The following is a 23418-nucleotide window of genomic DNA, read 5'->3' as shown; positions in this document are numbered from 1 at the left end:
ATCTTAAAGGTCTCTTCCAACCTAGAAGATTCTAGAATTCTATACCGTGCCCAGAGGAGCTCTGCTGCCAGGTGCACCAGAGAGCTAGGTCTGGAGTCTCTCGCCCAGCAGACATGCATGCCCATGTGCTCCAGACATCAAAAGGATGACTTCTGTGTGTGACTGAGGTTTTTTAGGGGGTAGATCAGCCCAGAGCTTTTCAGGACACGGGGGTGTTTCCCTGGGGAGATCCTGCGCCTGTGACACGTCGCCCCAGCCCTGCTGGCTAGTCTGGCCAGGGCTTTGAAAAGTCATAGAACACAAAGCAAGTGAAATTTAGCACTGAACTTGACTTGGTAGGAGTTGAAAAGGGTGTAAATGAAGCCAGAATTTGGCCCAAGGTGTGGAAGTTTAGACAGTGTTGGCCGAAGGTGCCCAGGGAGCTGAGGAAGGGAAGTGGGTGGAGGTTGCCCAGATTCCCAAGCACATTCCTGTTTTTCCAGGCCCCCAGCACATTCTCCCAGCATGACTGACTTCACGTTCACTGCAATCCCAGGTGCATTTTCGTCTTGTCGCGTGGGTCTCTTGCTGGTTGCCTGGTTGCAGTGCCCCAGGTGCCTGGTGGGTTGTCACAGCATGGTCGCAGGGCCAGCTTCTCAGGAGGGGTTTAGTCCTTGCGAGGAACCCAGCTGGGGGCATTTTGGGTGGTGCAACATTCAGAAGCTCAGGCTCTTCACGTCACCTTTAAATCTCTTCATGGTCCGAGCACATTTTATCTCCACACTACAGTCCTTACTGTAAGAGCAGGAGTCCCAGCCTGTTCCCATTAATTTATTGAGCTGAGGAATGGGTTTCCAATGGTTTTAGGTGAAGTTAGCAGATGTGTACCTCCATCAGTGTCCAGAAGAAGCTCTCGTATCAAAAGAGCTCTGCTGATTCAAGTTATCAATGGCTTTTTCAGAGGGGTGTTTTGGCCAGGGGCACCTGGAGATTTGAGAAACGGAGGCTGTCTGGCATTTCCTCTTTTATACCACCTGTCTTGAAAGTAATGATGAAGAGCCACGTTGGTTCTGAGGAGCAACCTGACATCATTAGGAAGGCCAAATCCAATTCCACGCTGTTTAGCAACGAGCTCAGAGCCACCGTGGAAAAGGCCGTGGCTGTGGGCCTGTCATGTGATGGTGGTAATGAACCGAGCCAGCCCCCCACTAAAGATTTGGAGAAATGGGCATGCTTTTACTCCACTCTGTACCCACAAAGCTGGTTTCCCTGGCTGACATGTACTCCTCGCTGTTGGCGATGTTGTTGGCGGCTTTTATCCAGCATTTTCGGAGTGCAACCACTGTCAGCTAAAACAAACATCTGACTCGAGGAGGACAAATCTGAACTGGCAACTCTTGCCCCAGTCAGTAACAGTTTTCACGATAACAGAATACGTTACTGAAGAACACATGGAGGTTCCCAGGCTCCTTTTTTAGGTGAAGGATGCAGTGAAAAAGACCATTTTCCTTTTGCTGCAGATGCTCCCTGCCTGGCTGCCATTCATGCTGCTGGGACACCTTCCTGGCAGAAGGCATCTTTCTTGGCTTGTTAGTCAACTCCCATGTGCCTGAGCCGGTGTCAGCCATTGTATGAGGTTCCTGTCTCCTACCTCTGCTTCTCGAGGTGTTTCCAGTTCCAAAACTGAGAGCTGGAGAGCTGGATTTGCCACATCTTTTGGATGTGGAGTGCTTGGGCATGGACTAGACTGGAGAGGGCATGCCTGGTTTCTCCGTCACTGGGTCACACGTGCTGGTGGACATGCCTTCAAGCTGGGTGTGGGTGGTGGAAAGTCCTTCCCCACAGTGACAGAGCTGACTGTTGAGAAAAGTTGCAAGTGAGGGCTCCTCACCATGCCTTTGACTGAATTGGTGGAGGAGAGGGACACTTGGAGGTCATCTAGGTGGTGATGTGAAGGGAGGATGCTGCACAAGACCACTGACCACTCTTGTCTCCTTGTTTTTCACCTGGAAGCATTCCTGATGGTAGGCAGAGGGGGTCCCAGGTGTCACCCCACGTGGGCAGGAGCTGAGGGGCCAGCAGAGAAGGGAGCAAGGCCACATTGCCAGCACCAGGGCTCTGGCACTGCTGGGAGCAATGGTGGGGCTGTGGGGTGTGCAATGTGCCGCAGGCAGGCACCAATTGCCTGTGTCTGCTTCTCAGCACCAGGAGGAAGGGGCATGAAGGTTTGCCATGCAGCGGAGAAGGACCACAGATGATCCCCACTGCAGCCTGGTGGGGCAGGACGGCAGAGGCACTCGCTACGGCAGCCTGAGTGAGGAGGCCATCGAAATCCCCCAGGTGGGTGGCTGCAGTCCAACCCCCTCGCAATGGAGCTGCCTGGGGGATCACTGCTCTCATCGCCCCGTATGCCTTACCTCCAGCGCAGCGACTCAGCCCTGGACCAGAAGAGCCCAGCCAATGTCTTCAGCGACGGCTGTACAAGGATAGGTGAGGGAGAAAGGCTGGTCTTTGAGGTCGGTTCCTTTCCATTCTGGTGAGAAGGCTGGGGCTGGATGGGGCCCATTGGGTTGAGGAGGATGGGGAAAGCCCCTGGGCTCCATGGCTGGAGCTGGTGGCAGCAGATCCTGCTGACCATGGCTGGTCTGTACATCTAGAGGGCATCAGGCCTCCTGCAAGCCCTGGCAGGCACTTTCCTGCTCGGGGAACCTTTGCCATCTGCAAGATGGTCGCGGTACTCAACTCATGTTAATAGGGTCTTCTAGCTCCTTCCCTGCTGTGCTATAAACCCCCAAGCGAGGTGGCTGGCAGCCCTCTCAGACCAAGCATGTCCTTCCCTCCACCCCTTGTTTTACTCACAAGACAACACCCAGCCCCATGAGAGCACCAAGTCCTGAAGGAGAGGGACAGCAGGACAGGGATGGCCCTGGCATCTGCTGCCCTTCCCAGCCATGGGGTGGGACACGAGCTCCCTTTCCTTGCTGCAGACTTTGTCCTGGTGTGGGAAACCGTCCCCTGGGAGCTGAACAGGCAGCAAGACAGCCACGAGAATGGGGACTTGCAAGAGACACCTGCCACCATCCACAGGACCTGGCGGAAGAAGTTTCTGGACAAGCTTCATGCTGCTGGGATCCACATGGAAAAGGTACCCAGGGACCTGACCTCAAATTTCTACCCCCCGTGATAATGGCAGCCTTGCTCTGAGTGGATGCCACGCCATGGGGGCCCTCGGACGGGAGGGGAGCCCGGGCTTGCGGGCAGTCAAGCTGGAGCGCGGGGTGGGATTTGCTTGTGCTTTTCTCCACTGGGTCTGATCCACACCAGTGCGGAGTCACGCCGGTGCCTCCTCCAGGCACCTGTACTAGTGCCAGCAGCCTCACCTCTGCCGGGATCCACTTCTCCCAACAGCACATGACCCGTGTGGAGAAGAAGGTGGTACATTACCTGCTACTAAGTGCTCCCTGGAGCGTGCTCTGCTACTACGCTGAGGAGCTTCAGCTCCGTGTGCCACTGGAGGTGAGGGGCTGTGGGGCCTGAGCTCACTGGGAAGGGGAGACGGTGCCCCCAGCGCGGCCGGGTACCCCACTCTGGGTGATGGGCTGGGCAGCTGCTTGCTGGGGGTCTTTGATGGGGTTTGCAGCCGCCTTGCTTGCCAGTAGACCCAGCAGTTCCCAGTCACCGGTCTTGTCCCACACAGGGTTATGGGATCCCACCTCGTTCCCCTTCTGAACTTGTCCTCCAGCACCCCTTTCCCTCTTTCCCTGGCTCTCGAAGAGCAGGCTCTCTCATTCAGCACAGCACAGGCACTATTCCCCCTGGCTTGGTGGCTGTCTTGTTCCCACTCCCTCCTCCTGAGACGTTTCTGCTGCCTGTGCAGGCACTGCCCAGACAGACCTCCAACTGGTCAGCCAGCGTGCTGCGGCGGCTGGGCATCCCCAACCTGATGGCCCAGGAGGTTCCCAACTTGCCACTGGACTACTACACCTGCCCCTTCAAGGCCAACAAGCTGCGCTGGTGAGCACCCCAGGAAGGACCATGCCGGGAGGTGGTCCCCAGCTGGTGGGCACCACAGGGAGGGGGTAACACGCTCCCCCGCCAAGCACCAGGCTCTGCTGAGCTGCTCCTCCACACCCTTCCAGGTTCCTGGGGAGCGATGAGCAGGACACCTTCTTCTCCAGCACCCAGAGGCACCAAATTGTGAGCACCGGGGCTGCCAGGGCCTCTCTTCACCAGTCCCGGGTGGGCTGCAGGGTCTGAGGGAGAAGTGCTGCAAGCGTGTGTGTTGTCATGTGTTGTCACAGTCTCAAATGTCCCAGACTGGGTCACTGTGCGCTAATAACTCCAGAGGGGATTAAAAAGCTTGGGTGGAAACCTTCCTCCTGCCATTCAGCATCTGGGAATCAGGCTTGGGGCTGGTAGCCGAAAAGCTGACTGGTGGTGGGGACCCCGGTCCCCATGACGGGGGATGGCTGCGCACCCTCTCACCTCTCCTGGCATTGCCCCGGCAGGTCTATGAGATCCTGGCCACGACCCAGTATGGCCACTCCAGGGAGCGGGAGGTGGGGGTGGACCGGCTGCTGAGTGAGAACGTCTTCACCGCCGCCTTCCCGTTGCACGAGGCAAGACCCTGCCGTCCCCTGGAGATCCACCCTGCTGCCCTGCACCCCTGGCCAGCCCCTCGCCCACCCCCTGCCTCTCCCTGCAGGGTCCCTACAAGCTCCGGCCGGAGGAGCTGGCTGCCGGCAGCCTCAGCCAGCGCCAAGTCCTCTTCCAGTACTGGGCCAGCTGGGGGAAGTGGAGCAAGTACCAACCGCTGGATCACGTCCGCAAGTACTTTGGGGAGAAGGTTGCTTTCTACTTCGCCTGGCTGGGTGAGTCCTGCCTGCCCTTGGCTCCCCAGGGAATGGCTCCCTTGGCCTCCTGGTGCGGGGCAAGGGGCTGCTGGCAGCGGGTGGCAGCTCCTGGCTGCGCCGGGATGCGGATGCAGCTCTGCCCTGGGATGCTCACCATTTCAAGGGCGGTGAGCAGTGGCACCACGAGCCATGCCCCATGTGTCCTAAGAAGACTTGCTAGAGCCTGATAGGTACTTTGCAGCCCTGGGTCTGTGCTCAGGTCCTCCAAACCCTGTGCGCTTTTAGGCTGGTGCTATGCTGGGTTCGGGAGGTGTTGTCCTCTGTGGCTGGAGCCGCTCTTGTCTTGGTGGCCGTGATGGAGGCCTGCAGGACTCATGCTCCCCATCCCCACTGTCTCCAGGCTTCTACACGGGATGGCTCTTGCCTGCCGCAGTGGTGGGGACGGTGGTGTTCATTGTGGGCATTTTCCTGATGTTCAATGACGTACCTTCGTAAGTGTCCCGACCTCCCAGGGCGGTGGGAAGGGGGGTGGGGTGTCCCTGCACCCCAATGTGCTGGCACTGGCTGGTTGCCGGGGCTCAACCACAGCACGTGGAGCAGTTTGCTGGGGAATGGTCCAACGGGAGCAGTGGGGAAGCCCTGACAGGCTGCTGGCTGCTCCTTCCTTGCCTGTAGGCAGGAGATCTGCAGGAGCGAAGAGCAGTACTGGATGTGTCCCCTCTGCAAGACATGTACCTACTGGCAGCTCTCCAAAATCTGCAGCACCTTCATGGTGAGGTCCTGGAGGGCAGCTCGGGGTGGAGATCTCCATCCCAACGTTACCTGTGCCATCCCAGTCCACCTCCCTGCCTCAGCCTCTGCTGCCCCAGTGCTTCCTCGCCTACCCATCTTCCCAATCCTCGGTGGCCCCTTCCACCTTCCCTCCGCACCTGCCCCATGGCTTGGGGACACTGAGGACACGGCACTCGCCATGGCATTCGCCCCCCGCTGTCCTGCCCGTCCCTCAGCCTTGGTCTGCCCACAGGCGGGGAGGCTCTTTGACCATGGCGGGACCATCTTCTTCAGCATCTTCATGTCCCTGTGGGCAGTGCTGTTCCTGGAGTTCTGGAAGCGGACCAACGCATCCTTGGCTCATCACTGGGACTGCTCTGAGTTTGAGGACATAGAGGTAGGGCCTGGCCCTCTGCAATGCTTCCCAAAACCACACAAACCAAAGCCCCCGGGCGTTCCTGATGCCCTTTGCCCTCTTTCCCAGGAGCGGCCGCGGCCCCAGTTCACAGCCATGGCTCCCATGACGATAATAAACCCCATAACGGGGGCAAAGGAGCCGTATTTCCCCAAGCGTAGCCGCCTCCACCGGATTTTGGCTGGTTCAATGGTCATTATAATGATGGTAAGATTGTGGGGGCTGGAGCAGTGCCTTCCCACCCTCTGTCCTGGGGCAGCGGGATGTGATGGGATGGGATGCGTTTTGGGGTAAGAGAGCATGGGTTAAGCTGGGGATGAACATGGGTGTCCCTGGTGGAACCTGTGGCTCTCCACCAGCTCATCCCACACCCCGCTGCGCCCTGGCTCACCTGCCCACCCTGGAACGCCCCTGGAACTCATAGTGCCCTGGGTTAATGGTGTTTTCCTTCCCAACATAAGCTGCTCATCCCCCGCGCACTGTTTTTGCAGATTGCCGTGGTGGTGATGTTTGCGGTCTCTGTTATCCTCTACCGGGCAGTGGTCGCCATCCTCCTCTCCAGCTCAGGGTACTTCTGGTTTGTAGCTTCGGTAAGAGGTGGCCAGAGCCACTCCTGGACCTGCTTGGCTTGCTGGGCTTGCTCGCCACCCTCCATGCTCTGAGCATTGCCTCTCCCTGTAGGCATCCCGCATCGCCAGCATCACCGGCTCAGTGGTGAACCTCATCTTCATCCTCATCCTCTCCAAGATCTATATTTCCCTGGCTCATTTCCTCACTAAGTGGGGTAAGCTGGTGAGGGCCTCGCAAGCCGGAGGGTGACGGGAGGGAGTGGGCAGTAAGGGCAGAGCACCAAACGCAGGAAAAGCTGGCCAACTCTCAGGAGGACAATGGCTTTATGGAGGAGAGGAGAGCTGGGAAAATAAGACCTTCAGTGACAAGTGTTTGCAAAGCAGACGGGCGTCTCCAGGCTGTGGACTAGTGGCAGGTGCCTTCATGGGCATCACAGCAGGTTTGGGGACCCCGGGCTGCAGGGGGGGTTGGTTAGAGTTGAGCGATGGCATGAGTTCCGCGATGATGTGGAAGAGCATCCCGGAGTGGTGTAGGGCCACGTCCCTGTGCTTCCCCCTGGCAGAGATGCACCGCACCCAGACCAAGTACGAGGACGCCTTCACCTTCAAAGTGTTCATCTTCCAGTTTGTCACCTTCTACTCCTCTCCTGTTTACATCGCCTTCTTCAAGGGGAAGTAAGGCCTCTGCGGGGAACAGGGGACTTGCCCGTCTCCTATAGTCCCCACAGCCTTTGTGCTTTGCTGGTGGTGAGCTCTGCTGCCATCATGGGCAAGGAGCACTGCAGCGGTGCGGGGGGACAGTCCCACCAGAGACCGGGAGCCATCAAAGGGCCACAGGGCACCTGGGAACAAGGGCAGTGCCAGCCTGCTGTGGGTTCACTGGTGCCACTGGTCCCAATCTGGCACTGGAGGACTCTCTATCAGAGGGACCCACCACCAGCCCTTTTTGTTCCCCTTGGTGAGGGAGAAGAGGGCTTGGGGTGGACCAGAAAAAGCCCTTCCTTCTCTGGGGCCCCTCCGGACACATCCCTGGGCTCAGTGCCTGGGGTGCCCCACTCATGGCTCTGCCACCACGCCCACAGGTTCGTCGGCTACCCTGGGAACTACCAGAGCTTTCTGGGGGTCCGCAATGAGGAGGTGAGTGCCAGGCAGGAGAGACACCATGCCTGCCACCCCAGCTGGGGCTGGTGCATGCTGCAGAGACACCTTCCCATGCTCGGGGTCCTCCCATCCCCCTGTGCCAGACCCAGCAGGCTGAGGGCCCCTCTCCCCCCACAGTGCAGCCCAGGCGGGTGCTTCATTGAGCTGGCGCAGGAGCTGCTGGTCATCATGGTGGGGAAGCAGATCATCAACAACGTGCAGGAGGTGGCAATCCCGTGAGTATGCCAGGGCTTTGGGGCGCCGCTGAGGGGGTGTTGTGCAGTGCCGCTGCAGCGAGGGACATGGCCCTTCTCGTCTCCCCAGGAAGCTGAAGTGCTGGTGGCACAAGCACAAGCTCATCTCCAGCAAGAAGGCGGGCGAGGAGGGGGAGTCGGTCCTGGTGGAGCAGGCGCCCTGGGTGATGGACCACCAGCTGCTGGTGTTCGAGGGGCTGTTTGATGAGTACCTGGAGATGGGTAAGGGACCAGCCTCGGGGTGAGGAGGGCTGAAGCGCTGGGAGAGAGAAAGCTGGGGGGGAGAGGCAGGAGCTCCCCGGAGGAAGGGACCAGCCACAGGAGCTTTTGCCCCATGGGTGCTGGAGGCAGAAAGGCTCCCTGTGGGAAAGGGCTAGGAGATGCTGCAGCTGCCGCTGCTATGTCTCAGCCTATTCCTCCCCCTCCTCCTCCTCCTCTTCATTGCAGTCCTGCAGTTTGGCTTCATCACCATCTTTGTGGCGGCCTGTCCCCTGGCACCCCTCTTTGCCCTGCTCAACAACTGGGTGGAGATCCGCCTGGATGCCCACAAGTTTGTCTGTGACTACCGGCGGCCAGTGGCTGAGCGAGCACAGGGCATTGGCATCTGGTTCTCCATCCTGGAGGCCATCACTCACCTGGCCATCATCAGCAACGTACGCCAGGCAACGCCGGGCAGGCGGGCGTGTGGTGAGGGGGCTGCAAGTGGCACAGGGAAATTGGGAAGAAAAACTCGTTTGGCCACTGCATGATGAGGGGAGCCGCAGTGCCTGGGGTGGGTCCACCTTTGCAGAAGGTGCAGCTCCAGCCACTGGTGGTGGGAAGCCGTCACCCTGCAGGGCATGCAGCCCTGCTTGGGTTTAACTGAGGGGTGAGAGCGGAACGCAGCACCATGTCTAAGACCGAGCGGTGTTCATGTCTGGTTCATCAGGCTGAGGGTAAGGAGAGGTGGAAAACCACCTGAGGAGCACAAGGCATGGAGGAGGTCCTGCTGGGGGAGGGCTGGGGCGTCCCCCCGGGTGCAGGATCTGCTGCAGCACATCTCCCTCCTCCCAGGCCTTCCTCATTGCCTTCACCTCTGATTTCCTGCCCCGTGTGTACTACCAGTACGTCCACGACAGCAGCCTGCACGGCTATGTGAACTTCACCTTGGCATACGCGCCGTGGGACTTTGTCCTGCAGAGCAACGCCACGTGCAGGTGGGACCCCTCCAGCTCCTGCCTCGTCTGGCTCCTCTCCCCGTTTGCTTAGGCTCAGATTTGCTTTTCTCTGCTTCCACCACAGCAAATGTTTTGTTTAGCACAGCAGCCTTTAGCCAGGTCCAGGTTGTGCACCCACTTTCCTGATGTCCTCAGGACCCTCGCTCACCCCAGGGCACTAAGCATGTGCCGAATGTGCCCATGCCTGGGGCAACGTGGCGGGGTTGCTTGCCCGGCCTGGCCCAGGGCTGGAGCAAAATCTCCCCAGACACAGAGGGAGGTGCTTTTGCAAAGGAGAAAGTTCCCCGGTGCCAGGTGACCTGCAGCCACCCGGGTCATGGCTGAGGCTGGCCGAGGGCTGGTGCCGGGCTGGGAGCCACAACCAGAGAGTGCCCGCAGCAACGGTGACGCCTGCCACGAAGCCAACAGAGGCGGTAACAGCTGCACTTTGCTCCTGCAGATACAGAGCGTTTAGGGACCAGGATGGCAACCTGACCTTAACTTACTGGCAGCTGCTGGCCATACGCTTGGGCTTCATCATCGTGTTCGAGGTACCAGCTGCCGAGCCCTGCAGGGTGGCCCAGGGCACAGTGCTGGGGGGTGTGTGTGTGTGAGGACCTGTCACCTCAGCTGACCTGCGTGTCCCTGCACACTTCCAGCACGTGGTTTTCTTTATCGGCCGTGTGATTGCGTGGCTGATCCCCGACATTCCTGAGTCTGTGGAGGTCAAGGTGAAGCGTGAACGGTACCTGGCCAAGGAGGCCCTGGCTGAGAACAAGGTGGGCTGCGGCAGCTCCTCCGCCTCCTCCTTTTAAAGTCTTTTCTGCTTTAAACTTGCGCGCAGGCACAGGCTGAGCAAGCAGGCAGCCCCGTAAGGAGTTGCGCAGCTCCTGCTAGTGCAAACACCGTCTCCCTTTTTCTGTGGTTCAGGTCCTTTTGGAGAGACGGGAGACAAGAAGCAAAGCCAGCGTCACGGATCCGGCTGCAGGCAGGGACTGGGAAACCGAGCAGTTCGCCAGCAGCTGAGCGTCACAGCGTGCCCCAAGGCCCATGGCACACAGCCGGGACTGAGGAGCTGCCAGTCGGCTCCTCCTCGGACCAGCCTGGAGCCACAGGGTAGCAGGCATGCCTCCCCTGCCTGGCTGGCGCATCAGCATTCGGGGACGGCTATAGCTGAAGGTGGGGAGGGACACAGCTGGCTCTGGGGGGTTTGTACAAGCTCAGTGGTATTACCGCAAGGTAACTCCACCGCTGCGTAAACGACCGGGGCACGGAGCAAATGAAAGGAGGCTGGCCATGCCGCGTCCCTGGGCTGCGCTCAGCTGCCGCAGGGCAGCGCCTGCCCACAGCATCCGCATGGCTGGTCAGTGCAACCGCAGCTCCGCTTGCCGCTCGGGGCGAGCAAAGGCAGGGCTACAGCCTCCTCCTGCCTCCGCCTGTGCTGGATGTAACCAGGGCCAGAGGGTTTGCTGCTGCCAGCGCCAGCAGGTACAGTGGGAAGGGGAGAGCCGCTGTTGGGAGGGGGAGAGCTATGGAGACACCGGGTGAAGTTGAGAGTCGTGCTGTCACCCTGCGACATGGCAGCCCGGGCCAAGCTTCACCGATGGCAAAGCAGCAGCTTGGCCCCGGCTGGCGGGTGCTGTGCTGGGGCGCCAGTCGCAGAAGGCAGATGAGAGGCTCTGGGTAGGGAGGAGGTGAGCAAGAGGGACCATGGCTGGTGCCTCCCTCTCCTCCCCTACACTGGCAGCGTCCCCAGCACCACCGCCCTGGGTGTGAGGAGGGCACAGCCTCCGCCGCTGCCCAGGGCTGCTCTCGCCTCCTCCCTCGACCCAGCTGCTTGCCGTGCAAGTCCCACCTCAGCAAGGGCATCGCCGCAGCAGAAGCTCACGCACACAAGCTGGAACTCCTCAAAGCAGGTACACCCAGCCAAGCAAGGGCTGCCTTGGATCTCAACCCACCAGTAGAAATAATATCCGTGACACTCTGAGCTGTTTCAGGTTTTATTTTAGAATTTATAAAATTCCAGTGTCATCCATACTCATGAGCCTTTTTACATGTTTGCATATAGTCTCCAAATTCCAAAGTTAAGGCCAAGGGATCATTGCTATGGAAACGTACAATATGGAAGACGTCAAAGAGAGGAAATGGACACATGCCACAGTCTGCTGCGGAAGGAGGGCGGTGGGGGGACAGTACTAGGTACAATCACTTCATGACCTTCTTTAGAGTGGAGGGTCGGGCTATGGGGCACGAGCCCAGATGGTGGTGCCCCAAATGTAATTCAAGCCTAGCTGTGCAACTGGTGAGGGCACGGGGCGGCATAAAGAGGAAGAGGGGGGCGATAGGCTCGGTGACGTAGGACAGACCTAAGCTACAGGGGTAATAACCATTTTCTGACAGATGCAGATGGGAGGGTGTCACCCTAGCTCTGTCTGACCCACCCTGGCTCCTGTGCTGGAGGCAAGGCCACCCTGTCCTTCAGGGACAGCCAGGTGCCCTGCAACAGGCCGTGGTCAGCTTCAGTCAGTTCCTAAACTTAAGGAGAGCACTGTGAGGTTTTGGTTCAACTTCTGCATAGCAGCCTCTTCCAAGAAGAGCTGGCGCAGGAAGGAGAAGTGTCAGCATGTCAGGCCTGCTGGACAGAGGGAAAGGCAAGAACGCTGGGCTCAGCTTGCCAGAGTTTTGGGCCTTTGCTCCGTAAGCAGCACTAGAGAAGAGAGGCTAGGGACTCCTGCTTGTCCAAGAGCTGAAGCAGCTGGGATAGAGGAATGGCTCAGACTACAACCTCCGTAGGACTGAGGCAGGGGAGGGAGGGACACAGAAACCCCACGCTCCCTGCCTCCCTCCACAAAGATGTGGTTTTCCTCTTACTGGCTGGAGGAGCTTGGACACAGCCCCCTTCCAGCAAGCCGTGGCAGGGCCTTAGCGCAAGCGGCCCAGAGTACAGAGCATGGATCACCCTCTACCGCCCATACGATGGAGGCCTCGGGGAGGGCTCAACGCACCATGCCATCAGTCCCCCAGTGCCATCAGAGCAGAAGCCTGGCTCACAACCTCTGCAGCCAAGGGCTGCGCCTCCGGCCTTGGGGCCAAGCCCTGTTCTAGCTCAGCAAGCAGTCCTACTGTTCTCTCTGATTCACAGCCTGCCTCATCGTCACCACGCTCAGCTTCCCTCCGGAGGAGCTCCCACAGCCACTCGGAGACAAAAGGCTCCTCTTGCTTCTCCTCCACGCTTCTGCTCTGGGTGCCGGGGCAAGATCTGGAGCAGCTGCTTACCCACTTACACTGAGAGGCCACCATTGTACTGACTTTTGAGGTAGAAAGAAGGCAATAGTAATAGGTGTCCCTACCGCTCATGCCTACATGCTGCAGCGCTAGCAGAGGACTACAGCTTCTCAAGGCTGTGCTTCCCCCCAGCTTCTCCTGGGTTGTGCCACCGCGGCAACCTTGGCCGACCCAAATCTATCCCATGCGGTAATATTGTCAACGTGCCGGCTCGCCTGCCTGCTCACACTGTTGGCTGTTGGGAAGGGTGACTGAGGGAACGCGGGGAACTAGGAGCAGGGTCTGTCATCACGCGCTGGAAGACTCATCAAGTGTGCAGGCTGGGGCTGTGCTTGGTGTGGCGCAGGGGTGCGCTTGCTACGCACTGCACTCAGAGGTGTTTACCTGACCAGGGTAGCCGTACGTTGTTGCAGTCCCTTCCATCTCTGCTGCCTCTACAGCCTATTGAAGGTTTTGTTCCTTTAAAAACCAAGTTTCTGACCTTTTAGATTATTTTAAGCTCTCCCCACAGTCAGCTATCAGCATTAAATGAATTTTTTGGCAGTTAAAAGGAAAAAAGTTGATTGCACTCTACAAAGGTAAGGTAAGGCCTGGGATAAACACAAAGGAAAGAGGGCAAACGTTTTGGCTTTAGAAAGTCAAGGAAATTTATTTCCTGAGGTCATGAGACAGGAAGTAGATTCCTAGCCACAGTAAAGGAGGTCTCCTAATGAAGGCGAGAATGCCTAGTAAGACATGCTCAAGAGAGCAGATTGCTCTGCTAGCGCTTGGGAAGCTGCAAATCTTAGCCACTTTGAGTCAATTATGAAGTTTCTAACAAAAACACACACATTTAGTGTTTGAATCTGAGTAGAAGTCTTGTTCCAAAGGAGGAAAGAATATCCATCAAGAGATGAGGGTGGGTCCTAGCCACGGTGATAGCTGAGGGGAGCAGGATGGGGTCTAGCACTCCAGACACCATTAGGAGACCTCTTGGGGCAATTGACTTGTGCTCCAGCCGCTGGGTCAGATTTCAGACAGGAAGTATTTGTGGCAGGTTAGTGTCAGGTCAGCGGGCTGGAGGAGTTTCTGCTTCCAGGTCATTATCGTTTGGGTCCCCAGGGAAGAGTCTTGGGGGCCACTTGAGCCCCAAAGCTGGGGAAGTCTTCAGAACTGCTCATATCAGGGGCCTAGAGCAAACAAAAAGGGAACAAGTTAAGCTCCTGCCCTGCTGCAAACCTGCACGGTGTGCCCCTGCGCTAAGCAGCATTTCTGACGTCCCACGAGCAGCGACAATGGGTGAAGGCTGAAAAGGATCATTATGTCCTTAGGACCGCCCAGGGTGGACAGTCAAGCCATCTAGAGATGACATGTAGGAGGGTGTAGATAGGAGCAAATGGCGGGCTGATCAAGGGCTCTGTGGGTCCAGCCTCAATAATTCGGTCCCCGGAGTCAGGCCAGTCCTGCAGCAGCGCTAGGGCAGCTGAGGACAGAGCTGCTACATGTCCCAGCTCACTGCTCCCAGCCAGAACACAGCTTGCAAACGTTGAGGCGGTTCTGTGCTGCAGCAGGAGTTAGAAGTCCCAGGGCCCTGTCCCTAATCCTAAAAACAACACAACCTGGCAGGACACTTTCTCGTAAGGGTCCCCCATTCCCCAACAGCTCCACAGTGGGGTAGTCAGTGTGGGCAAGATGTTTGGAAGAGAGAGACAGCAGCGCTTTGGAAGCTGGAGAGGCAAAGCCCAGGACTGCTCTCAGCTTGCATGGGCCACAAAGAGCAAGGGGGGCCCTTCCCTGCTTTCTCTGCCACCAGGGAAGGGATAGTGCTCCGTTTCCCCAGCCAAGGTAGGAGGGCCAAACCTCCTTGGCAGAGGGTGCCACGCGCCCTGTGCCCCCAGCCCCGTAGCAGAAGCAGCACTCACCTTTTCATTGTTGACAGTGGCCCAGGGGGCATCTCTCACCACAAAGCCCTTGGATGGGGCCTTGGACTCTTCATGTGAAGAGGGCTTCATATACACCTGCATTGCTTCGTTGTCCACCACATCTGCAAGCTGCAGTGACATGGCCCAGTTAGGGGTGGATCTTGATAGTTCCTCAGACTGGTATAACACACCTCCCCCCACCATCTCACCATGCTGCAACCTGTCCAAGGTCACCAGCCTGTTCTACAATGACCGAACACAGTGTTTCTGCACTCGTCTGATGGCCAGCAACTCCCAACTGATGCAAGCTACAGCAAGGCAAGCGTGTGCACATCCTGGTGGTGTCCCAGCACGCTCATTCACTGTCCTCTCCTGGACAGTGGGGCCACACCTTGCACTGCTTTGCACCCAGTTAGTCTGAGGGACAGTTGCAGATGAGGGCTGACTGCCACCTGCACAGGGCTCGAGTTCTCCAGTGCAGTGGTAGAAAATACCACATTGGAGATACTTCAGACATCCAGCTCTGTGGCAGAGGAAATCTTTGCTAAGCCCCTACACAGATTAGCTGAACACTTACATATTCCTCCTCCAAGTTCAGGATGTGATCGATAGCTTCTTCCACGTTCTCAGGGAGTCCTGTCACAGTCACACAGTTGGGGTCAGGAGCTCCACTCTGGGGAAAGCGAATATCCACCTGCAACACAAGGAACAGGACAGGACTTATATCTGCACATCTGAAAAGCCACCAACTCCCCACGACCCTCGCCATTAGATTCACAGAAGAGAAAAGCCCTGATTTGTTCACTCCCCTAAGTCTGTTTAGGACCTCCATAGTTTGGACACTGGACTGGGTGCACCGGAACATGCCCTGACGCCTGTGAAGCCCTGGTGAAGGAAGGCAGAACAGAGTCTGCAGTAACAACCGATCTTCCAGCAGCCCCTGCTGTTCTCCCTGCCCAGAGGCCCACTGCCTTCTGTGCAACAGTTGCAGCAGAGGCAGAAGAGGGCTGCGTTTTCAGACAGCGGCCTCACGCTGCTGCAAGCATTTTCACCATCAAGCCATCAGCATGACGCACAATAAGCTTTCTGTCTCCTCCACAGACAGAGTAATCCTGGCTGACAGTCACTTTATGGAGCTGGCTTAGTGTATCCCATACACAGCCACGGAGGTCTCTCACAGCTTGCCTTCCAGATGGGTGCAGGGAAGCCACACAAGATAGGACCGAAAACCAAACGCTGCTCATTTGGGAACTCGTTTCAACAGCTTGTTTCAACAACTGAGCCCAGCCAAAATGGAAGTCTCCAAAGCCTCATCACTCTGGATACGCAGTCACTACTGCCCCTGTAGTAATGCATGCTGCTACTGCCACACGCTGTCAGGGGCAAAGGCAAAGCATTTCCCAGAGTCAGCTGCCTTTGCCAAATCTGGAGCTCTGAGCATGTGCCAAGATTCCCAAAGTCAAGCGAATCAACTGGCTGAGAGAGACAAAGCAATCCAAAGGATTTCCTCGAGTTAAGCTCAAGCTGAAAGGGTCTGGGTACAGTCTCCTCCCACAGCCCCCCAGCAACAGGCCTGGCTGTCTACTCCCAGTAATCAGAGTAGCTGACATAACCACCTCCTCCCTTTGAAGACCATCTGGGACCCTGTCTGCAAGAAACCCACTAAATGGGCTGCAGATGGGGACAGAGCTGAGTGCTGTTTGCAGGGCCAACCCAGAGCACCAAGGAAGCATTTCCAGGTTCCTCTCCTGGCTGTGTTCCATCAAGACAGGAAGAGCTCAGCCTCCTCCCTGCCTGGCTCCCAGAATAAGGATGATTCAGAGCTGAGGTCGTGTGGGGATGCTTCAGCTGGTCTCTGGGTGTGGTGTCCAGATAGCCCAGCTGCCCAGGGCATAGCAGGGTGCCCTGGCCCAGGGATTCTGCTCACACGCTTGTGGTGACAGAGCTGGAGGTGAGCAGAACAGCACTGGCTTTTCTTTTGTGCCTGTTCCAGCTGAAGGCGCTCAACAGACACAAGGACCACAAGATATAAGCCTCACACTCCTGAATTCAGCCCCTAGCACCAAGCTGCTACCAAGGCTCTTAGCACAGGAGCAAGCGGCACCACTGGCCACCCAGGCCCAGCCCAACCTGTGCTGAATCACCCCACTGCTCACCTTGAACTCATCCATGATTTTGCGGATGGCTTTACCACGTGCACCAATGATGCGTGCGTGAACACGATGGTCGAGAGTCACATCCTCAGAGACCATTTGCTCCAGCTCGCCAACGATCTTCATGATGGCATCCCGGGCAGCCTCGGCATTCTTCTCATAGCCAGTGATGGTGATCTGGTCCTGGGCCTGGGGCACAGGGAAACATGTGAGAGACCAGGGTCATAAGCAGCTGAGCAAGCCTTCTCCCTGCTAATCCCTTTTGCCCTCCACCTTATCTGAAGGCAGTGCAGGGAGTTTAGAGCCCTAGAGAAGATGTTGTGCTTCCTATGCTCAGAGACAACCAGCAGGCCTCCTTGCACGCCCTCTGATCTCTTACCTGGCTTTCATCATCCTTGTCGGGGAACTGGATGTTGACCTCATGCTCTGTGCGTATCTGGGTGATCACTGCTCCCTTCCGCCCAATGATTTTAGGGTGATACTTGGGATCCACAGTGACTGTCAGCTTGAAGCTTCGCAAGGCCTGGAACAGGAGAAGCAGAGTGAGATGCAACAGCAGGGAACACACCATGACTGATCCAGCGATGTTCATCTAAGGCCCAGTGTTTCCTTCTGGCTTCTGAGATGTGTGGAACAGATTCTGCAGGGTCATGCTTGAGTGTATGTTGCTACAGAAGAGCACCCAAGACATCCATCTGCTGGGGCGTTGTGCTTTTGCCAAGTTCAGCAAGAAACGACAAGAAGCAAACTCATCCCTCGCCTATTTATCCAGAGCTGTGATAAGGATTCAGTAGGTACAGAGAGACTCCTAGCACAGTGGGGTTACCACCCTGCAGTGTCTGGAATGTACATGAAGCTGTGACAGAGCCCTGGACAGTCCAAAGCTACCTAAAGTAGAATCCCAAGACTCTCCTGTCAGTTCGTGTTAAACGAGTTACATTTGGGTAACCCACTCATGAGCATTCCACACCCGCAGAGGACCTAAGGGTGCTCTTAAAAGGCGAGGGGTTCCAGGAGTCTGCACAACTTTTGAAAGGGACACCCAGAGGCTGAAGCCTCATTTGGCTGGAGGGAAGGACAGGCATAGGCCTTACCCGATCCTCTTGTTCAGCTTGCAGCTCCTTCACTCTTTCCAGCAGCCCAGCCTTGGCACGGTCCAGGTTGGTAGCCAGCCCAGTGATGGTGATGATATCTGACTGCAGCTCAGGAGCAGGGACCTGGATGTTCACCTGAGTAACAAGTAGCAATTAGTGTTTAGTATCACTGCTTGGCTGATGCCTATCACTGCAGGTTGGCATCTTGCTGATCTCCCCTGCCGCCAATCCCAGCTCCCACCCAGACAGCCTAAACCACAGAATCAGATTGGTTATGGTTGGAGGGGACCTCTGGAGGTCATCTGGTCCAGCCCTGCCTGGAACTGTGTCTAGATGTTTTTTTAATAGAACCCTGGTTCTTCAGCCATTATCAGATTGCTTTGCTGTGGGGCTTCAGCCCCCAGCCATCCCTGTGCCAGCCTGGAGAGGCTAGGAAACAAATACATGTTCAATAGCGCTGCCTGCAGCCAACCTGCATCAGCCCCGAGAGTCCCTGTGGGCTTCTGGGGAATTCTCCCAAACGGTCAGGCACAGCAGAGCTGTTTCCCATGGCCTAGTAGGAAAACAACTCTCACACTGGTGAGGAATCCCTGTAGGCACCAAACAAGTCATGCAACACTCACGGCATCAAAATCGATCATACAGCTTCAGCATGAACCCTACCAAGCCCCAGAGCCAGGGTCTAAAGGGTCTAGAGGGACTAAATCACACAGGTCTCATTTGCTTATTACAGAGCCTGTATGCCACGGTCAAGTCATGACAGTCCTGAGTATGTCGCAACTGATTGCCACCACCACAAACTCACTTACAGATTCTCCAGGACAGAGGAGATGGAAGGAAGGGGAACAACTTACTTCAAACTCATCCATCATTTTGCGGATCCCACTTCCTTTCTGGCCAATGATGTAACGGTGAAGATCAAAGGGAACTTCCACCTCAATGGTGACAGGAACCAGAGCCTGCAGGGAAGGGAGCACAATTTACCAGCTGAAAGACAGGGGAAGTCTTGCTTGCCTAAAAGAATGTGTTGCTAAACTGAGGTACGTTCCCTTGTAGTCAGCATACAAATTCTACAGGAAGAGAGAACAGCTGCAAACACCAGCATGACATGTTGGGTGTTAAAGCATTCTTTCCAAACAAGCTATCTTAAACCCCGCCTCTGGGGACAGGCTGTTTTCATATCCTTGGCCTCCATCTAGCAGAGACTTGGAAAACATCACTAAAGGATCGTGGCAAGGTCTGCTGAAGCTAGAATGATTCAGCCTCAATCAGAGTCCTCCTCTTTCCAGCTGTGCTCCATAAAACAAGCATGTCATGCTTTTACGGCAATTAACTCAGGGCTGCCTACAAGCTCTAGCAATTGCAACGGCAGGCACTACAAAGCTTCCGGGCTAAATCACAGAGCAGAGGACTTCCCTTGAGGGGTACAGACCGTCTCTACAGTTAGCAACAGTGATCACCTCCTAGACAGCAACCTTGACTGAGTAGCTTTTATTTAGCACCACTAAAGCCTGCGGTGAGCTTCTTGTAAATGGGCACCACTACGTTAAAGGGCAAAGGGGCTTAGAAAGCCATATACCTGCAGCGCCTCCTTTGCTGCCTCACACTTCTCCCTGCGGCCAGAGATGATGATGATATCGCACTTCTTTGGAGAGCTGGGATCTGCATCCTTCCCGTCCTTGCCTTCCCCACCTTCCTCGCCATTCTCCTGCAAAGCGGGCTCTGCAACAGGGGCTGGAAACACAGGAAGTCTCATGTTAAATGCACAGAGCCCTCTCCTCGCTCATTATCTCCCCCTCTAGATCCTCAGGCTCAGCCTGGGCTTTGCCACAAGAGGTCAGATGCTACAGACTGCTATGGAGGAGGTCACTCCTGGCAGAGGCAGCTTGCCATGGCTTAGCCTAGAATGAGCAGAACAAAGAACATCCACCGAGACAATCTGCTCCACACCTCTCTGCACAGCACTGATATTGCCTTTGCCTGCACAGAAAGGACCTGCAGCTGCACTATAGAAGCAGAGGCTGCACTCCTATGTCAGCAGAGGCAACAAGTAAGGCTGCCAGTTTCTTCCCAACAGGGAAGATCACCAACAGCACTGGATGTTACAGCAGGATGGCTGGTGCTAGGCCTGAGTATCCAACAGGCCCCAGCTGTGCTGAATTCAGTGCACCCAGCAACAGGAGCAGGAGAGCTCAGAGAGACCTTGGTAAGCCTGCAGAGCCCTTTTTTGCTGGGGTAGGTCCTCATACTCCCCACACTCTGGGGTGAGAACACATTCAGAACACCCAGGTCTGCGGTTTTACCTCCTAAAACTGTCCCCTCTTCCCAAGAGGGCAAGGCTGATGCTAAGCCCAGATTCAAGGACACTGCAGGGAACACCTGGGGTCAGTTCTTCATAGATTTTAAGAACATCTCCACTGGTACAGTGTAGGCCACACTACACTACACTCGTTTGATCACCCCAACTACCATGCAAACATGCATCCACGGGTATACCTGGGTTCTCCTCCCTGTCAGGGAATTTGATCTGGACAGCATAGTCCCGGGTGATCTGCTGGATCCGTGATCCTTTGGGGCCCATAATGGAGCGGTGGAACTTTTGTGGGATGGTGCATTCGATTGTCACTTGAGCTTCCTGTGAGAAAGCAGAGTTGCTCTATTGCAATGCAGCCTCTTTCACACCAGAAAACAGGATGCTTGTGCATGGTGAAATCCATAATGGACAAAGAGAGGGGTTAGAAAAGGTAACAGCTGCTGACAGGGGAAGAACTGAAAGTTTCCTAGAATCTTCCTCTCTCAGAGAGGTTAGAAGAGGATTTCTTAATGAAGGCTGCCTCCAACCCATGACGTTAAAGGCTTCCAAGACCAAAGCTCAAGTTCTCTACTACCCCGACAGGGAGGAAGCATTAGAAGAAAGGAAAAAGATAAAGAAGGAAGGAAGGGAAGAGAACAGGTTTGACAGTTGTCTCCTTCCAAAAGACAATACTAACAGCACAGGAAACCCCAGAGAGCAACCACTGCCCAAGGCCAGGCCTGGAGAGAAACAAGGAGGCTCCAATCTTTTAATGTCTAGAAGAACATCAAGGAACAGTCTCCTATTTCCACTCCTAAAAACCCAAGAAGGTCAGAGGATGCAACTCTTTCCTATAGTGTTGCTATTTTGAAGCCAGCTGCCATTCCCCAGGCTGGGATCTAAAGTCTGCAGACCCTATACATTGACAGCAAAGCTTCAAATCCCAGAACTACTGTGAGACTTGTTCACATAAAGTCTGGCTGTACAGTAGGTTCAAGGAGGGCCCTGCTGAAGCAACAAAGTGTAGAACGGTTTTCCTGTGACATACCAGGTCCTCGATGATCTCCTGGATGCGTTTCTTGGCTGCCTCCACACAGTCCTTGGCTCCCTTGAGGGTGACTTTATCGCTCTGGGTGCCAGAGCGTGGGAAGCTGACCATCACACCACCATACTCATCTGCAATCTCCCGCAGAACTTGCCCTCTCCGGATGACAAAGTGGCGGTGGTGCTTGGGGTCAACCACCATGGAGTCTTCAACCACGTTATCCTGTCAACAGATGACAGCCAGTCAACCCTGCCCATCCTGGTGATAAGCACAAGTTTGCTGCACTCAACATCAATCAGTTTACAACCTCACCCCAACAACTGACAGCAAGGAGGATCTTCCGGAGCTCCCATGAAGGGCAGCAGATGGTTTTAGGACACACAGATCCTCCACACTGACTCATCACATCTTGCTACAGCGATAAGACAAGAAAGTAGAAAAAGTAGTTCATACCAGGTTCTTAATGAGGGCTTCCAACTCCTTCTGTGCCTCTTTGACAGCCTCCTCAGTTCCCATGATAGTAATCAGCTCCTGATCTTTGTCCTCAGAGGTTGGGAAGATGATGCGGGCTCCAGTGTTGTCACGCACCTTACGGATGTTGCCACCACCCTTACCAATAAGGAATTTGTGGTACTCTGGCTTTGCACGGAGGTCCACGGTGTAACTCTTTGTTTGCTGAAAGAAGTCAAGACACCCACGGAACATGTCAATATATAGAAAAGACACATCAGCATCAACTGTAAGCATGCAGGTGTGTTATCTCCACCCACATACACAGTACTGCAAAAGCAAGGTAGATGCAATGTGCTGTCAAAGTCAAAAAGGTATACGATGTCTTAAATGAAAAACACTACCTGAAAGATGTTCTCAGGGCTGAAAAGCTAACTCTACGCTCAGCATGACTGGTGAGAATATGAGCAGAAAAGACTTCCCTAGGAGAAGGGTCTGACACTCACACAAGGTGGCATAACCATTTGCTAACCAACTGCTGCAAGCCAGGCAGCAGAGGCAACCAACTGACCAGGAGAACATGTTCCCACGCTGATATTAGAAAGGGGTTTTTCTTGCTATTAAAATGACTGGTCAGTCAGTCAGTCAACTCAGAGCAAGGTCTTGTAACCCAAAGTTCTCAAACCTGGTTATATGCAGTGAAATGGAAGAACTGGAGCTGAAATTCAGAGATCAAGGAAAAAGTAAAGGAGATACGCAGAGTAAGCTGTTTCAGAGAAGTGCGGATACCCAACACCATTCAAACCACAGGATTTGGGAGCCTTAAGCCTTTTGAGTATGTCCCCAGCCTGGTCAGAGAAGCATTTACAGGCAGTTTTTCTACCCATGGGGAAAGAACTCATTGGCACAAGGATGGGAGCAGTTTTCTTTTAATCACACAAACTGTACTCAAATCCCTCAAAAGAGTATTAGGCTGTCTTGATGCCAGAGGCTTCCCAGCAGGCAGAGGGGATTACTTCAACCCCTGAAGCAGCTGGCCAAAACAATGTACTCCTTCCCCTACAAGACAAGGCTCACCTTCTCCTCTGCCAGGTGCAGCAGCTGTTTCTTGGCTTTCTCCACATCCTGGGCTGGGCCCCTGATGGTCACGGTGTCACTGCCAGAGCCCTCGGTGGGGAAGTGGATGTGGACTCCACCACACTCCTCCATGATGGAGCGGATGAAGCGGCCTTTGGCGCCAATGAGGGAATTGTGCAGTTTGGAAGGAATAGAGACCTCCACCTCTGTGATGTTGGCCTAAGAGAGGACAGTACCACGCTGTTAGTCAAGCTGCAGAAATGTGTTCACGCTCAGTCTGCTTACCCTCCAACTATCACGCTGCTAGGAGCTTTATAGAGCTGTGTGTAAGAAATGCCTGACCAGAGTGGTTTGAGACCGGCTACTCCTGACACACGAGCAGCCACAAACTTAGGTTTAAGAGTCAAAAAGAAACCGATACTCACCTTTGTCTCCTCTCTGCGCCCCCCTTTCCCCCAAAGCACTTCTGTATTTATGTCTTCTAGCAACATTTTCAAGTCCCTCATCTGCAACAGGCCAATCATTTCACTTACCAGCTCCTTCTGGATGGCAAGAATTCTGTGGCGAGCAGCCTCACAGTTTGCTCTCTTGCCTGTGATAACAATTGTCTCCGAGTTGCTGTTCTCTGCTGGGAGATCAATTTTGGTGTTGCTTTCTTCACGGATCTGCCACAAAGAGAAAAAAAAAGTCATTTCAGAGGTGTCTCATGTCACAAAAAAGTCCTTGGAGGTTATATTTCACATCACCAATGAGCAGGAGAGAGCAGCGAGTGGGATTTAGCTGCAAGCAGAGACCATACTGAGCAGTGGAAATAGGGAAGATATCTTACCTTCTTGATGTTGGCACCTCCTTTTCCTATGATGTTCTTATGGAACTGTTTGAAGATGGGGACAGAAATAGAAAAGCTGTTTTCAACCTAAGGGAGAAAAGAAGGGAGAACTGA

At 55.3% G+C, this 23418-nt stretch overlaps 2 protein-coding genes across 3 annotated transcripts in view; one reads left to right on the top strand and one right to left on the bottom strand.

Moving 5' to 3' along the window:
• Positions 1-2211: 2211 nt before the first annotated feature.
• ANO7 (anoctamin 7) lies at positions 2212-10203 on the top strand (the record flags this gene model as incomplete). Its single annotated transcript, XM_082487077.1, is given in 23 exon segments — positions 2212-2319; positions 2403-2469; positions 2967-3124; positions 3388-3495; positions 3857-3993; positions 4119-4176; positions 4488-4611; positions 4614-4850; positions 5233-5323; positions 5508-5604; positions 5857-6000; positions 6088-6225; positions 6510-6608; positions 6700-6802; positions 7151-7262; positions 7670-7724; positions 7866-7963; positions 8052-8203; positions 8429-8634; positions 9035-9177; positions 9638-9728; positions 9837-9956; positions 10108-10203. Coding segments are annotated over 23 exon segments (2742 nt in total).
• A 961-nt stretch (positions 10204-11164) lies between these two features.
• The window catches only part of HDLBP (high density lipoprotein binding protein), a 39790-nt gene continuing 27536 nt past the window's right edge, over positions 11165-23418 (bottom strand). For both annotated transcript variants that reach the window (XM_082487237.1, XM_082487238.1), the window contains exons 15-28: positions 23305-23391; positions 23009-23140; positions 22476-22694; positions 21402-21623; positions 20952-21170; positions 20107-20245; positions 19190-19344; positions 18465-18569; positions 17611-17745; positions 16896-17039; positions 16520-16705; positions 14941-15057; positions 14364-14492; positions 11165-13631 (exon numbers count right to left, since the gene is read on the bottom strand). In XM_082487237.1, coding sequence (XP_082343363.1) covers positions 13545-13631; positions 14364-14492; positions 14941-15057; positions 16520-16705; positions 16896-17039; positions 17611-17745; positions 18465-18569; positions 19190-19344; positions 20107-20245; positions 20952-21170; positions 21402-21623; positions 22476-22694; positions 23009-23140; positions 23305-23391 — 2076 coding nt within the window. In that variant the 3' untranslated portion in view covers positions 11165-13544. The remainder of the gene's footprint in view (positions 13632-14363; positions 14493-14940; positions 15058-16519; positions 16706-16895; positions 17040-17610; positions 17746-18464; positions 18570-19189; positions 19345-20106; positions 20246-20951; positions 21171-21401; positions 21624-22475; positions 22695-23008; positions 23141-23304; positions 23392-23418) is intronic.

The sequence above is a fragment of the Vanellus vanellus genome (assembly GCF_965231255.1).
Source record: "Vanellus vanellus genome assembly, chromosome: 8".
Lineage (NCBI taxonomy): Eukaryota > Metazoa > Chordata > Aves > Charadriiformes > Charadriidae > Vanellus > Vanellus vanellus.
This window is presented reverse-complemented; position numbering and strand designations above follow the sequence as displayed.